This window comes from Grammomys surdaster, unplaced genomic scaffold (assembly GCF_004785775.1).
Source record: "Grammomys surdaster isolate TR1022 unplaced genomic scaffold, NIH_TR_1.0 334, whole genome shotgun sequence".
NCBI lineage: Eukaryota > Metazoa > Chordata > Mammalia > Rodentia > Muridae > Grammomys > Grammomys surdaster.
The window spans coordinates 5400199-5415844 of NW_021604753.1; the positions used below are offsets into that span (position 1 = coordinate 5400199).

The following is a 15646-nucleotide window of genomic DNA, read 5'->3' on the forward strand; positions in this document are numbered from 1 at the left end:
CGGCTAGCAGCCGCCCGCCCGCCGGGCCCGCAGCCCGGGCCTCCGGCCGCAGGCGAGGCCCAGGCCGCGGCCGATATGAACCATCAACAGCAGCAGCAGCAGCAACAGCAGCAGCAGCAGAAAGCGGGCGAGCAGCAGCTGAGCGAGCCCGAGGACATGGAGATGGAAGGTGAGGCCCGCAGTGGGGCCGGCGCTTTCATTGTGGTCCGGGTGGCCGCGGGAGCCACGCGAGGGGCTCGCCATCTTTAACCAGGCCGGGCTCCCGCTCGGCCGGAGTCGGGCCGGCGCTCCGCCGGGCCGGGGCTGCACAGTCATGCGGCCCGGCGGGGGGTGGCCCTGGACCCCGAGTTCGCGCATTGTGCAGCTCACGGGCTGCTGGGCACAAAGCGCCGGGGTCGTAAATTAGGACCGAGGTGTGTTGGCTCTGGGCACCCAGGTTGGGAGGCGGGCCCCGAGGACCGTCCTCTTTCCGGGGTGTGTGGCTCTGGCCCGGCTGGTTGGGCCTGCTCCCCGGCCTCTGAGCTCTGGGGGTGGGGTGGGTGCGCCAGGTTCACCTGCACCTGCTTCTGAGCGCGCCCCCGGAGATCCTCCCCCAATAACTTGTAAGTGCGCTGCCCGGCGTCGCGCTTAATTGCGGAGACACCTGCAAGGCGCGCAGCTGCCTCAGCCTTTGGACTGACTGGGAGGGCGCACTCAGGTCTGCCGAGTTTATAAGTTACCTGGGCTTGTGGAGGAGTTTGGGTACCTTGCTGTAGGTGGTGCCGTTCCACATCCGGCTAACGTGTGTGCTTGAAACTGTGGAAGTTCCGCTACACATGGGCGCCTACTGCAGGAATCAAACTAGGTTCTGGAGGTAACTACGGTTTCTACCCGAGCTGCAGGAGTGTATCTTGGTACTGAATTTTATACTGTTTGTAGATAAGAGGTGCTTGGCTACCAAGGTTTGGTGTGAAAGCACAGTCGAGGGAAGGGACTCTGGCTTCGGAATCCCATGCTGGCTTGGTCATTGGCTAGTACTTTTATTTATTTTTTTGACTTGGTACTTAAAGCAAATGAAAGCAATATGCTCCCTTACCTGCCTTAAAGGGGTCAGGCAGGCAGAAATCCCAGTGAGAGACACTGGAATGGACCATTAAGTGATTTGCTCTCATTTTACCTTTAGCAAGGGATAGTAGCTTTCATAAATGAATGGAGGTCCTAGGAAGTTGGATTAAAACTGTATTTGTTCTGTGCGGTGTGTCATGCTCTAGGATAGGAATACTTGCCTATGACACCCCCCCCACCCTCTGTGAGTAACTTGATGCTGATCAGTGGGTATCAAAAACAATTGCCTGACCTTGCAGCAGATGAAAAAGGACCTATCCAGTGAGTCTTATCAATGGCAGGAATGGGGATGGGGGGGGCGCTGAGTTCATGCCAAGGACTAGGCTGTTCCTTTTGGCCTCAGCAAGTCAGTAATTTCACAGAGTGTCTGGCATTTGCGATTAAACGAAAGAGCTGATGGACCGCATCGCTGGGAGATGAGTGTGTTTCTTTAGTGCTATACTTCGTGTACATCAGAGTGGAGAGCTGCTCCTAAGGGGAGCATAAGGCATTCCTTCCTGCCTCCCTTTCACTGTCACCAGTGCTCCTCAAGGGCTTTGTGGACTGGTGAGAATAAAACTGGACGCTGGACGGCATATTTCTGATAGACTGTATCTGAAAAAATGTCTATTGGCAAAAGTTTTGCTAAGAAATTATCCCATAATATCCTGGGCTTCATGTTTGCTTCCCAGAGTTTTCTCATGAAACTTTCATTTCCTATCAAAGTTTGTATTTGAGTTGATATAGTTGATATAGTGTTTAGTGGATGTTGTTGCTTTCAGTTTTATGTTCTGGCTCTAATTCTGTAGAAAATGCAGTCTTTCAGGGCTGTGGCCATGTGAGCTAGTAGTGCTTTGGTGTGGGTGGGTGGCCACAGATAGGGATGTGCACTCGGGAGTATTTTCCTGTGTGTGTGTGCACACGTGTGCACATGCATGCCTTAGGCAGTCTTATTTGAGTCTTGCACTCCTCAAATAGTGCTGTTGTCAGTTAGGACCAGGAAGAGTAGATTACTTCTTCCAAAATCTAGACTAGCCAAATTGAGTACCGGCTTTGGTAGGCCTCACAAGCCAGGCTGTGGATGGGATCTGGAATGGAGCTAATGACTTGCACCATCCTTTTCCTGGATTTGGTAGAGCCAGCAGCTGGGGGCGGGAGGTCAGAGTTCTGATCAGCTTGGGAAGGAAGGCTTTGTGAGGTGTATCCTGCCTGCCCGCCCTCCAGGGCTGGGTGGTTTCGATGGAGAGGGAGGCTGGGAGACTGGTTCTGTTGATTGTAAGTTTTCCCTCCTATCAATAGGTCAGGGGTAGTTTGCTGTCCTGCCTCACTGTTGGAATGACATTTGTTTCTTGATTGACTGCACAGTGCTTGTAATCCACTAGAGAAGTGGTTACTTTTAAGGTGTGCTGAGGAAAGTTAGGAAGGGAAAAGTATGGGGAGAGAGAAAATGAAGGACAGTTTCCTGGTGTTGTCACCAAAGGCCTGAAGAGCAGCTTGTCTTGCTCCTTGCTGGGCATTAGAGGTAGGACCTCTACCTAGTAGATCTGACTGGGATGAGTTGATTTGTGTTTTTTGTCTGGTTTCACTGGCCCATTATCGGAAGAGGTGGCTTACATACAAGACTGCTGACAATCTAGTCTGTCTGTCTGTTCTGCTTGTGCCCCACAGTAATAGCCCTAACAGGAGAATGTGCTGTTCCCTGGGATGGGACTTCTGTACCATGAGTACTGTGTGGTATCTGAGAGCCAAGGAGTAGACAGACTCTTGCTGTCAGGAGCAAATCGTGCGCCCACTGCAGCTTCGGTAGAGTTGCCTCCCAACTCTGAGAGGTTGGTAGTGGTAGGTTCATTTCATATCTGTGTTGGTAAATGGGAAATTCAGGACATCTTTTTTGCATGTTTATGAAAGGAAGGAGAGTTCTTGCACCTGCCCACCAGCATGTGTGTGACTTTGTACCTAAAACAGGATTCCTTGCAGATGGTACCCAGTGGACTGATCTCTGAGGCTAGTCACGTTCCTTAGGTAGACTTTGGCGTGTGGAAGAAATCTTTTGGGCTGGAGAGATGGCTCAGTGGTTAAGAGCACTGACTGCACTTCCAGAGGTCCTGAGTTCAAATCCCAGCAACCACATGGTGGCTCACAACCATCTGTAATGAGATCTGATGCCCTCTTCTGGTGTGTCTGAAGACAGCTACAGTGTATTCATATATAATAAATAAATAAAACTTTAAAAAAAAAGAAATCTTTTTTTTTTTAAGTTTTATTTATTATTTTATATGCATTGGTGTTTTCCCCGCATGTATGTATGTCTGTGAGAGTGCCAGGTCGCTTGGAACTAGACACAGTTGTGAGCCATCCATGTGGGTGCTGGGAATTGAACTCAGCTCCTCCAGAAGAGCACCAGTGTTCTTACCCTCCGAGCTATTTCTCCAGCCCCCAATGGAAGAATTAGAGTGAGCATCACCTCAGAGAGAACCTAGTAGTCCGGGCCCAGAAATGTGTCCCTCTGATGCCAACCAGTCGGGTTTGCTTGTTGCAGAGGTGTGCTTTCAGCCTGTGCTTCTCCAGTCTATCTTCTCAGCCTACCTGTCTGATGGTTGGTTTCTATCCACAGGCTAGGGATAAGAACACAGATGGGGAGAAAGTGCATCCTACTCAAACTTTTTTTTTTTTTTTTTTTTTGAGACAAGGTTTCTCTGTGTAGCCCTGGCTGTCCTAGAACTCACTCTGTAGACCAGGCTGGCTTTGAACTCAGAAATCCGCCTGCCTCTGCCTCCCAGATGCTGGGACTAAAGGCGTGCGCCACCACTGCCTGGCTTACCCTTACTTTTTATGGTTTTCCTGCGGAATTAGTGTTTTGGATAACCAGGTGATTAGGTGAGTTCGCAGTTGGGTAGTCCTAGGGCAGCATTGGCTAGGGTTTTATGGAGAATTTGTGTTTAGTTGCTGTGTGACCTCTGCTTGTTGCTTAAGCTATTGATGCCTCAGTTTCTACATCCTAGGAAAAAGAGGTCATGCAAATCTGCCGAGGTTGTGCTGAAACCAGTGTCACCAGGCATGTCAAGGGCAGGCACAAGATAGAGCCACAGATGTGCCCTGAGTGTTGAAGCTGTGTGGGCAGACTTGGAGCTGAGGTGAGGAAACACACCACAGGCAAGGCATGTAGAAATGCCTGCTTGTAATTATATCTTGACAGAATGGGCGTAGGGAATAACAATATCTAAAATGAACCCCTCAGTGGATCAGTCTTATTTTTTATATAGTGTTGGGGACCAACTTCAGGTTTTCCTGCAAGCCACACAGTCTGAGTTACACCCCCAGATTTCCTTATACCTGTTTTTTGAGCTGGGTTTTATGCAGCTGAGACTGGCCTTGAGTAAGCTTTTGCTCTTCCTGCCTTTACCTCTTATTGGGACTCTAGGTTAATGATCAGTTAATTCCTGATATTATTCCAGATATAATGTCCTGTAGTAGGAATATGTAATAGAAAACCAAGCAGAGGGCAGGGCTGCATCTACCTGTTGCCTTGGGACCCTTGTTCTGTAGGTCTGAATGAAGATCCAGCCTCTGGAGTCTTTTACTCACTGTCACTGCCTTGAGGCAGATTCTAATTGTAGCACAGTCTGGGCTTGAATATCATGAACTTTGTGGCTATTCCCTGTGTGCTGGGATTACCGATGTACATCAATACACAGCTGCTTTATTTTTGTAGTGTTAGTCCTAGTGATTGAGGACTGGGTGGTGGTGGCAGAGAAGACAGGTCATCAGGCCTCTAAACTTAGGAGGTAGTCTTAAATTCTTCTCTGGGTTCCCACATTACACATATAAAGTCTTCCAGACACTATCTTAAGTGGGACCCTTGTTGGGACTTTGGCAATAGCTCTCTTTATGGTCTGCCAAGCTGGCTACCTATGGGACTGTTAGCCCTGTCCTATGAAAAGGAAGGAAAGTGGTTTATAACACCAATCATAGCTGGACAGGTGGCACTTGTAGTCCTATCTAGCACTTAGGAAGCAAAAGCAGGAGAATCACAAGTTCTAGGTAGTTATGGGCTACGTATTGAAATTTCCACGTGGTTTCCCATAAAACACCAAGCAAGACCTCAAGCCATTTGGCTGTCATTGTTCCTAAAGAGCTTTGCAGGTCATCTCAGTCAAGGCCCTTGGAAAGCAACCACTGGGATCTTGTATTTCGAGAGATAAGCAGGAAGGAACTACAGTTTTTAAGGAACTTAGTCTGGACAGTAGTGCTGGTGGCTGGCAGGGCACTCGTTATGAAAGAGGGTGTAAGAGCCATAAGCAGTTATGTTGAGATAGCTGCTGACCGTTTTGTTGCCTTTTATTGGAGGTGTTACAGAAAAATGCGCGCCTCTGCCCCCTCAGCACCTACCAGGGCTTTTCTAGACCATCTATAAGGGCTGCTGAAGGCTTGTGATGTCTCTTAAGTTTCCCTTTGTTACTGTTCGTAGTAGTTTTTAGAAGAGTACTACTGAGCCCGGACATGGCTGCTTAACTTAGTCTCCAAGCGGGAGAATTCTGGATGGACAACAGGGTTATATGGAACAGGATATTTCTTCACAACGGCATCTGTTAAATTTGACCTACTTCATACTTGCTCTGAACTAATTTGGACTTTAGAAAGTTGGAAGAAGGAAGGTTTTCAAGCATCATGCACAAGCTAACACCATGCATGGCTACCAGGGAGTCAGTTGAAATTGTTAGTGAGAAGCGGACCTGTGGCAGAGGTTGGGAATTGAAGCTTCTTACTGGAAAGTCATTACAGAGTTAGGGCAGTACACTGCCCTGGGCTGGAACAAGGTGATGGATACCCAGAATAGACTAGCAGTGACCCAAACAGGCAGGGAAGAGGGATGCCCAGGAGAAGAAGCCCTGCCCTGGGAACCAGAGTGCTTGCACTAGAAGGGCCGCCCGCAAGGTGTCTGGTTGTCAGAGCTGGGACTGTGCACCCAGCTGGCCCACTTTTCCTGTGTTTTCTGGTTTTTTTTTTTTTTTTTGGTTTTTCGAGACACAGTTTCTCTGTGTAGCCCTGGCTGTCCTGAAACTCACTCTGTAGACCAGGCTGGCCTCGAACTCAGAAATCCGCCTGCCTCTGCCTCCGCCTCCCAAGTGCTGGGATTAAAGGCGTGCGCCACCACCACCCGGTCTGAATGGAATTCTTAACTTAATTCTTGCTCAACTCCTGAGGTGAGAGGTAGAGATCATGGCTGAGACAGTTGTTGGTAGATAGGTGCCTAGATGTCTTGTTAAACAGCTCATGCTATCTGATTGACAGGTGCTTTAAATCCATTGGTATTTGAAACCTGGGAGCCAGCTGGTGTGGTGTCCTAGTTTCAAGCTGATGGGTGGGTGGTGACTTTCTTTTGGGTGACTCGAGAATGAAAACTTATGGAGGAGAGTTAGTTCTCTGTGATTCTTTGGCTTGCTACTGACTAGTAAAGCTTGGGTTCTTAGTTCTGATCCCATACCAGTGGCTCAAGCTCCTTGAGAGTCTGTGCTGGGAAAGCAGACCCTTATGTTAGGCATCAGCACCAGAAAATGCTGTGTGGGAGGGAGGGTCTGTTCTGATAAACTGACAACGTTGCTTCCAGAGAGCTGAATGAGGTGGCTTCTCTTGTGGAGTAGTTACACCTCAGATGTAGCCACAGGTATTTGGGTAGTGAACTGACTCTTTTGCCACCTGCCCATGGCACCTTTATAAAAGGTTAAAGAGGGAGGCTTCACCAAAGAACACACGGTGCTCTGTGCTATGTATAGGTGGAGCAAACCTACCATCTAACAAGCTTCTAGAAGCTGGCTGTGGGCTACTGCCTGGGTTGCAAGTGTGTCTCATAATATCACTTTGGGGAGTAAATCACATTTGAAGACTCTTAGTTGACCTCAGCAATTTCTGTTTTAAAATAAAAACATGTAGCACTTGGCATGTATATGCCAGCTTAGGCAAGCATCTCTCTTCAGAGTATGGGGTGGGTCCTGTGGAAGTCCTTACCTCTTCTGGTTCCCTAAGCTCACATGAGCAATGAAACTAACGGAAACCTTCCTAAATCCTTCTGTTGTTGTGCTTTGTTTGCTGCTGTTGTTTTTCCTTTTGGTTATTTATCTGTTTATGTGGTCCTTGTATGTAGACCAGGCTGGCCCCAAACTCAGAGCCACCTGCCTCTGCCTTATTATTGAGATTAAAGATGTGTGCCATTATACCGGGATGTTTTGTATTTTCAAAAATTATTAGTATGTGTATGAACATGCATATTGTGGCACCCATGTGGAGGTCAAAGGGCAAATTTATGGAATTGGTTTTCATGTTTACGTGAATGGAACTTGGGATGCCAGGCTTGGATATGGTGCCTGCCTTTATGCAGTGAGCTGTCTTGCAGGTCCTGGTTTAACTGTTTTTAAAATGCTTTATTTTGTGGGTGCATCCTGTTTAGGGTCATCCACATCACAATGGCTATGGAAGCACTTCTCCTGATTTGGTCTTCAGTGCTGAGATTACAAATATGCACCACCACACCAAACAGTCCTACAGCTATTTTAGATACTTAGACTTTCTTCCCAGGGAAATATCTCTTTCCCGTGTTTCTAAGAACTAAAAGTAGAGGGAAGTGAGCCTGGATCCTGTCTCTGAGGATGCACTGATGTAGCCCATGAATGGGGCTGCAGTCTCTTCACTGTCCCTACTCAGCCTCTTGCTACTGCTAATGATGAGAACAAACTTGACTTTACATTTTAAATTTTGAAACAAGGTCTTGTTATGTAGACCAGGCAGGCCTTGAACTTACAGCACTAATCTGGGACAATTAGTCCCACAATTTCCAGTTTCAATTTTTATATTATGACAAAGGGACTGTGGTTAAGGGTTAAAAAACCTGTAAGTATCTAACCACATACATAGCAGCTATGCAAGGCATCTTTATGGTGATGGAAATTCGAAATTTTTCACTGGTTGGTAGCCCTATTGTATCAAAATGAAGGGGAACACAGATTCAGAACAGTATCAGCACAGCTTTTTTGCAGTGTTAGCTTAATCAATTTGGTGGGATTGAATTCCTGCTTAGATGTTTCCAATAACACTGAAGTTACAGTAAGTGTTGGGAAATATCCATTAGATCCCAGAAAATTTGAATGAATAAAAGGAGTGAAAATTACTGATAAATGGTTCTCTTAGAGCAGGGCATATCAGAATTTTTTTTTTTTTAAGTTTTCTAGCACTGTGGATATACTGTATAGAAACAGTGCAGCCAAATGAACTATTAAAGTCCCAGCTTATTAGCAGACTAAGCAAACATAAGATTACATTTCAGCCATTGTATTCAGAATGAACAAAATTGGGGAAAAGAAATAATGAAACAGGGTTGGGCATGGTTTTAATGCCAGTACTTGGGAGGCAGAGGCTGGCAGATCTGTGACCTTAGGGGCAGCTAGGTCTACATTAGTGAGTTCCAGGACAGCCAGGACTATGTAGGGAGACATTGCATCAAAAAAACAAAATAAATGCAGAGAGTACATGTTTAGAGGAAATGTTTATAGGTGGCAGGACAGTGCTGGCTGATGGGTTATTGTGCTCCCTTCCCTGCTTGACAGCCTCAGAAAGAAGGAGCCCCTAGGTATATATGTGTGATGGGAAGACTCTAGTGTGGATGGGGTACTTGGGAAGTGAGGGAGGGGGGGGGGAGGGAGGGGAGGAACCTCTGGAAAGGATTGGATCAGGGGAGGCTTCACAGAAGAGTCTAAACGAACGGCTAGTGTGCCCAGAGATGGGAGGCATTTGATATTCCTAGTCTCACTAGGGCTTACAGTAAGCAAAGTAGCGTTTCCACCCTCTCAAAGATGTCCCAGTACTTAGCCATCTCCAGCTTCTGAGATGTTCCTTTTAATCTACATGGCCAGTAAGCTTGTCAGTGTGTCAAAATCCCTTCTGCATATGTGATCAAATTCAAGGTACCCAATGGTATCACCATACTACATTGTTCAAATAGTGTAATTGCCTTGGCATATTGGAAGGAGAGGTGGTGCTGGGCAGCGGTGGCACATGCCTTTAATCCCAGCACTTGGGAGGCAGAGGCAGGCGGATTTCTGAGTTCGAGGCCAGCCTGGTCTACAGAGTGAGTTCCAGGACAGCCAGGGCTACACAGAGAAACCCTGTCTCAAAAAAATAAAAAAAAAAGGAGGAAGAGGAAGAGGAGGAGGAAGAAGAAGAAGAGGAGGAGGAGGAGGAGGAGGAAGAGGAGAGGTGAAACTGAGTTGACCTGTGTGAGAGTGTCAGCAGCCCTCCTAGCTTTAAAGATTCCTGACAGTGGGTGCCTTCGGGAGTTTGGCCTGGACATGTGGAACATTAGCCAGCCACACCAGCACTAGTAAGGCCACTTCATACTTCTGACTTCTAGAAGTTTGGCCAGTTGATTCCAGAAGACAGAGAGTTGGCAAGATCTGAGATGAATCAGAAGTAGTCCATGGATGTTGAGTGGATGCCTCGAGGCCTTTAGGAAACCTCATTGAAGTTCACTGAGCACATGTGGTAGACAGCCAGGGTACCAGTGGGCAGATCGGGGATGGGAAGCGCCCCTATAGCTCTGAAAAGTAGGTACTTTTTTTTTTTTAATTTTTTAAATTTTTTATTTTTTTATTATTATTATTATTTTTTAATGTGGTGAATCATAGGGATCAGGAATCAAGGTCTAGGGAGAAGGCTCAGTCAGTATTTGTCCCAAAAATTCATAAGGAACTGTGTTCATGGTACCCATATTAAAAGTCCAGCCGCAGCTGTATACACCTGTAATCCTAGCACAGAGGTGTTGGAAATAGGAACTTCTAGGCCAATTAGTTTTGCTGAATTGGCAAGCTCTGTGTTCAGCAAGGGACGCATGCAGATCCTATCTCAGAAGCTAAAATCAGGACAGTGAGAATGGGGGGGTGGGGTAAGATAAAGAGCACTTGCTTTCCAGTTTCATCTGCTTGAATTGGATTAGAAACCAAAGTTAAAGTGGCTGGAGAGAGCACACTCGGCAACGTTGCCTTCTTAAGTCCATGGCGTCCCATGTACCATGTGCACGTACACAATAAAAATACCTACACAATGAGTGTTGATAAGACTGTCGAGACCTCTGGCCTCCACATGTATATGCGCATAGCAGACTTTTGTTTTGTGGAAGGGAATACTTGAGGAAAAGCATAGTCAGCAGCTTCTTTGTACTTTGCACTTCTCAGTTCCCATTGTAAAGTTCATACCAGAATTTGAAAGGCACACATTAAAATAAGGGAACAGATTTTTACATGATAAAGCTAAACTGAAAACCCCAAGTTTTATTTAAAGAGTACATATTACATGTGTCTTTCCTTGGGGCTTCATTTTCATGTAACTTATTTAAATCAGGATTCTTTTAGACCATAGAGACGTTGTTCTGCAAAATAGGGTCTATTTCTAGCTTTCAGGCTCCACTGCCTTTAAAACCTGTGTGAGCAATGGCCCCTGAAGTGGGCTTCCTACTTTTTCTGGAGCTGCATGCCCAATGCAAAAACCCAAGTCAGACCACTTTAGCTTCATGAGGTCAGTTGAGACGTAATTATTGCTGGTGAGATCTTATAAGGAATTAATAGCACATCTATCTATCTATCTATCTATCTATCTATCTATCTATCTATCTATCTATCTATCAGTCAATCAATGAGAGGTTCACAGGGTGGGGGCACGCAAGCCAGTCAGTTTTCACCTAGACTTTTGCAGGACTAGTATCTTAGAAGGAATCTCTTGCTTTTGATGGCCAAGACAGAGATCCAAGCACTGAGTACTGACTACTTCACACTTGACTATGGGCTATGTTGGGGCCATAGTGCCCTTTCGTAGTGTGAATGGCTACCTCTCCATCTCCTGGGAAACCTGCAGTGAGGGAACTCTCAGAAGGTTATTAGTTCACCTGGGTCTTCACAGTTCTCCATGATTGTGGTTCTCTTTCTCTACAACTCCTGCCTTGCCTTTCTTTTGTATAGCCCCTGTTCCTGTCCCTTCTGTGGCTCACACTATCCACTAGCTGTGGGTTATTCTTGGTTTTTGTTTGTTTGTTTTCTGTTTTTTGTTTTTTTTTTTTTTTTTTTTTTTTTTTGGTTTTTCGAGACAGGGTTTCTCCGTATAGCCCGGGCTGTCCTGGAACTCACTCTGTAGACCAGGCTGGCCTCGAACTCAGAAATCCGCCTGCCTCTGCCTCCCGAGTGCTGGGATTAAAGGCGTGCGCCACCACCGCCCGGCTTGTTTTGTTTTTTAATGTTAATTTTTTTGTTGTTTTTTTCGAGACAGGGTTTCTCTGTATAGTCCTGGCTGTCCTGGAACTCGCTCTGTAGACCAGGCTGGCCTTGAACTCAGAAATCCGCCTGCCTCTGCCTCCCAAGTGCTGGGATTAAAGGCGTGCGCCACCACCACCCGGCACTGTGGATTAATCTTACCAGGGTTTGCTCACTTCACTGCTGGCTTGTGGTTTCCAGAGTCTTCTCTGTGGCTATGGCATATGCTAAGTCCAGGCTCTATAACTTTAAACCCAGAGCTCTCCATTGCCATTTGTTATTTTCCTGCTAGAGGGTTGGTCCTGTGGTCAGCATTCTTTTGGTTATAGCTCTGGTCTTGACTATCAGTGTGGTCAGTGGTGCTACTGGAAAAAGGCTAGCTCATTCTGGAGGACAGAAAGACTCCTTGGTTTTGAAACCTTAGGGTGTTGCAGGACTAAAGTATAAGACCAGGCTGTGTATTGCATCATTTTAAGTGGCCAAAAACCAAAATGAGATACCATAAACTTCTAACTCAGAAAAGCTGGATAACCTTGTCCTTAGTCTAAGCCAGCATCTCTGCCCAGTGGCTGATTGACCTGTGCGGTGTAAGAGTGCTGCTGTTTTCATGAGAAAAGTGCTCACTGCATTTTTGGGCATGTAAACATGAGAGGGCCTGGAGGACAGAAGACCTGTCATCTTTCAAAATCGCAAAATAAAAAATAATAGATCAGAACAGAAATGCCCTGGGAAGCTTTATTTGTAAAACTCCCACAGATGAGCAGAAGGGTCACACTGCATTCTTTTCATCCCTTCTGGCAGTGAGAAGAAACAGTGTTGCATAGTGCAGAGCACTTATGCAACACTGTTGAAATGTCAGAGAGGACCCCCCCCCCATTCTTTTTCCCCCTGTTCCAGGTGTCTGATGCCCTCTTTTGGCCTCTGACTGGAGGAGGGGTGTACACCACACACCAAATAATTTTTAAAGGACCGTTCTGCTGAAATTGATCTTTTCTGCTTTCTCTGGTAGTGGATACAAATCTACAGGTGTCAAAATCGTACAGAACCAAACAATAAGTAAATGCTGAGGGTTCTGTTTTAGGATTGGCAGATTACTTCTAGACCAGATGGACAAGGGCCTACTTTTGTTGTTTGCAGTGGGGAAAACCAAGAAAAGAGTACACAATCTCTTTGCATTGTTTGCATTTTGAGATGGAAATCTCATAGTCTAGGCTAGCCTCAGGTCCCTCACCTTCTTTGTATTCCTTGCCCAGTGCTGGCCACCACCTACCATCTAACTATGTGTTTCCAAAATACGGAAACCAGGCCTCCATGTGTACTTGGCAAGCATTCTACCAACAGAGCCCTAGCCCCAGTTCAGTACAAAATTTTAAAAAACATCTATACATATTTAAGGCACTTTATTAGCCTTCTCACCAGTCCGAGTGTGACTGTAGTCAGCTTGTGGTTCTGTCATTAAACAAAGGTTGTGATTATTACTGAGAACCTGCATACCTGGCACATAATAGTTTTAACCTTTCCCACGATAGGCTAGCACTCTCTTGCTAAGCCACACCCCAAATCCCTCTGTCGGACTTTTGGTTTTAAAACTTTCCATTCTCCTGCTTTATCTTCCCCAGTGCAATTCATGATGTATCACCATGATCTTGGTTAGTGAAGTGCTTGGGAGTGTTTCTTACTGTCTCTGCTTCAGCCCAGATAGAAGCTCTCCTGCCACTGTGTTTCAACACAGCCAGGGCCATACCTGGATGGAGTGGTGAGGGAAGGCGGAAGAGATAAACACACAGAAAAAAAGCTAAGATCAGGTGGACTGGGCCACTCTGGAGGAATGGGAGCATCTCAGAAGCTCAGTATAGTATATACAGTTCATTATATTCAGAGAGGACACATACGTGCATGTACACATACATATATACACATACATACATACATACATCCGACTCAAGGAGGCAGGTTATGGTATACAGCTGAATGTCAAGGAAGCTGGCGTAGCTAATCTTGGTAGGTAGGGGAGCAGACTTGAGGCTGTAGGTGAGATGGATGGATGGATATTTTGGGCATTCTCTGCATACTCTGTCAACATCTGCATGTGGAGCAGAGGAAAGCTAGGAAGCTTTGCCGTTCCTCCTAGCCTCACTACTTGTGGAAGTATGGGGGCTTTGCCATTTTTGCCATGGGCCTGAGGCTGTGGCCTTTGACGTGGCCAGTAAATGTCAACAACACACATTTCCTTGGAACCCCACACACTCAAGGCTTCCCTTGTCTCCATACCTCACTGACATCTCTCCCTTCTAGTACACTTGTTATTCGCTGTGGGAAACTGTGTCAGGGAGTCAGTGGGTGAAGGTGTTTGCTACCAAGACTTGCCTGCATTTATTTGATCCTGAATCCCACACAGTGGGAAAGAAAAGATCAACTCAAGGCAGTCTCTGAACTGTTGATGTACTTGACAAGGCCTATATACCACCCCACACAGAAGTAAGAGTGTGTGTGTGTGTGTGTGTGTGTGTGTGTATTTGAACTCTATAACCGTTAGGTTTTTTTTCTTTAGTTGTTTGAGACCTAAGGCATACATGAGGGTAAGGTTTTCTTTTTTTTTTTTTGGTTTTTTGAGACAGGGTTTCTCTGTGTAGCCCTGGCTGTCCTGGAACTCACTCTGTAGACCAGGCTGGCCTCGAACTCAGAAATCCACCTGCCTCTGCCTCCCAAGTGCTGGGATTAAAGGCGTGCGCCACCACCGCCCGGCGAGGGTAAGGTTTTCTATCAATCCTTTTCCTTACATCTTAGGCCTGAGGCATAATTTAAAAATTGTGGAGTCATTGAGATTTACAGAGAAGTTTCAGAGTTGTTACAAGGGATTACCTTTATCTCCCACTTGGCTCTTCCCTAGGTTAAAAGCTCCATCAATTCACAGATGTGGAATTGACCTTACAAGCTACACCTCTGCTCACCAAATTTAAGGCTGCTTTTGTGGCTTCACTGTATTCCCATAAATGTCCTCTTACTGGTCACATTTTCACTTTGCCTTGTCTCAGTTGATAAGGTTGTTGGCTTTTTTTTTTTTTTTTTGTCTTAAAAACAAGAATTTTGCAGGATGCTTTAAAAAAAAAAAAAGAATGTTGGGGTGTACAGCTCCTGGAGATTCTATGCATTCACTCCGCTGTGGACGACAGAACCTTCCCTCTCTAGCCCCCTAGACTCGCTGGGCTACAGAGCCATGAGACATGGCTGGGAACTACAGGCTTGGGCAAGAAGGTGAATGAAAACTTCCACGCCAGTACCTGCATAGCTCAGTTACCCCTCAAATGATTGAGATTGTCTATTAAGTAATATCAGTCTAAGATATATATGCAGAATAATTTTATACCCTTTATATCTTAACCTACCTCCTTCCCTCCCTCCATTTCTGTGTCCTTGTCCTTCAAAATCTCTCCCCCACCTTCTTTCTCCCCCACCTTCTTCTTTCTCCCCCTTCTTGTGGTACTAGAGATTGAACAAAGGGCCTCATGAATGCTCTAGGCAAGGACTTTAATACTCATCTGTACACCAACTCCTTTTTTGTTAAATACTTTGTATTAATATTCTAAATTGAGTTTAGTATGGGTTGAGAGGAGGAGGAACCATGTAGATAGAACTGGATGATGGGGATGAAGATGTGCAGCTCTGTGTTGTGTGACCTGCCCAGGACCCAAGAATCGGCCCCTGTATTCTGTGTGGTATGCTTTGTAGTACTGGTTAGTTCTTAATAGGTTGTTACCACAAGCTGAAGAGTCTGGAGTGGGGTCAAATGAAGAGATGCTTAGGGCTCCAAAGAGAGAGCTGGAAATTTCCAGCTAAGGCCATCACATGGTGGGGGTAATATACAAGATTCTGGGTTAGCAGATTCTGAAGATACTGACTATGGCTTTTCTGCTCTATCCTTTTTAGGCCAACTTGGCGCTTTTTATCTGAGCTCTAATATCTTTGAGACTGAGGTGCTAAATTAGTGCTCCCAATTTCCATAGCAGTTGGCAAGTGTTCTATGGTGGGATGGTGGTCCTGTTATGACATCACAAATGGAGATAGAGAGTGGGAAGTGCAGACTTCCTCAGTAAGGAGGAGGAACTTTACTTAGGCTTTATAACCAAGCACCTGGTTCTAAAAAAGAGACTTTTTTTGTGCCTTTTAATAAGCACACAAAATTAAACCTGATACCATGATGAAAAGTGTTATACCTTCTGAGTGACACCTACTTTAGAATGGCAATAGCTTGATTTTTCTGCAGATGCTGGCCA

General features: G+C 45.9%; 1 protein-coding gene across 1 annotated transcript in view; it reads left to right on the forward strand.

Annotated features, from left to right (window-relative positions):
- Nucleotides 1-24: 24 nt before the first annotated feature.
- Nucleotides 25-15646, forward strand: part of Usp7 (ubiquitin specific peptidase 7) — a 49015-nt gene continuing 33393 nt past the window's right edge. The window contains exon 1 of the mRNA XM_028778313.1: nucleotides 25-169. Coding sequence (XP_028634146.1) covers nucleotides 76-169 — 94 coding nt within the window. The 5' untranslated portion in view covers nucleotides 25-75. The remainder of the gene's footprint in view (nucleotides 170-15646) is intronic.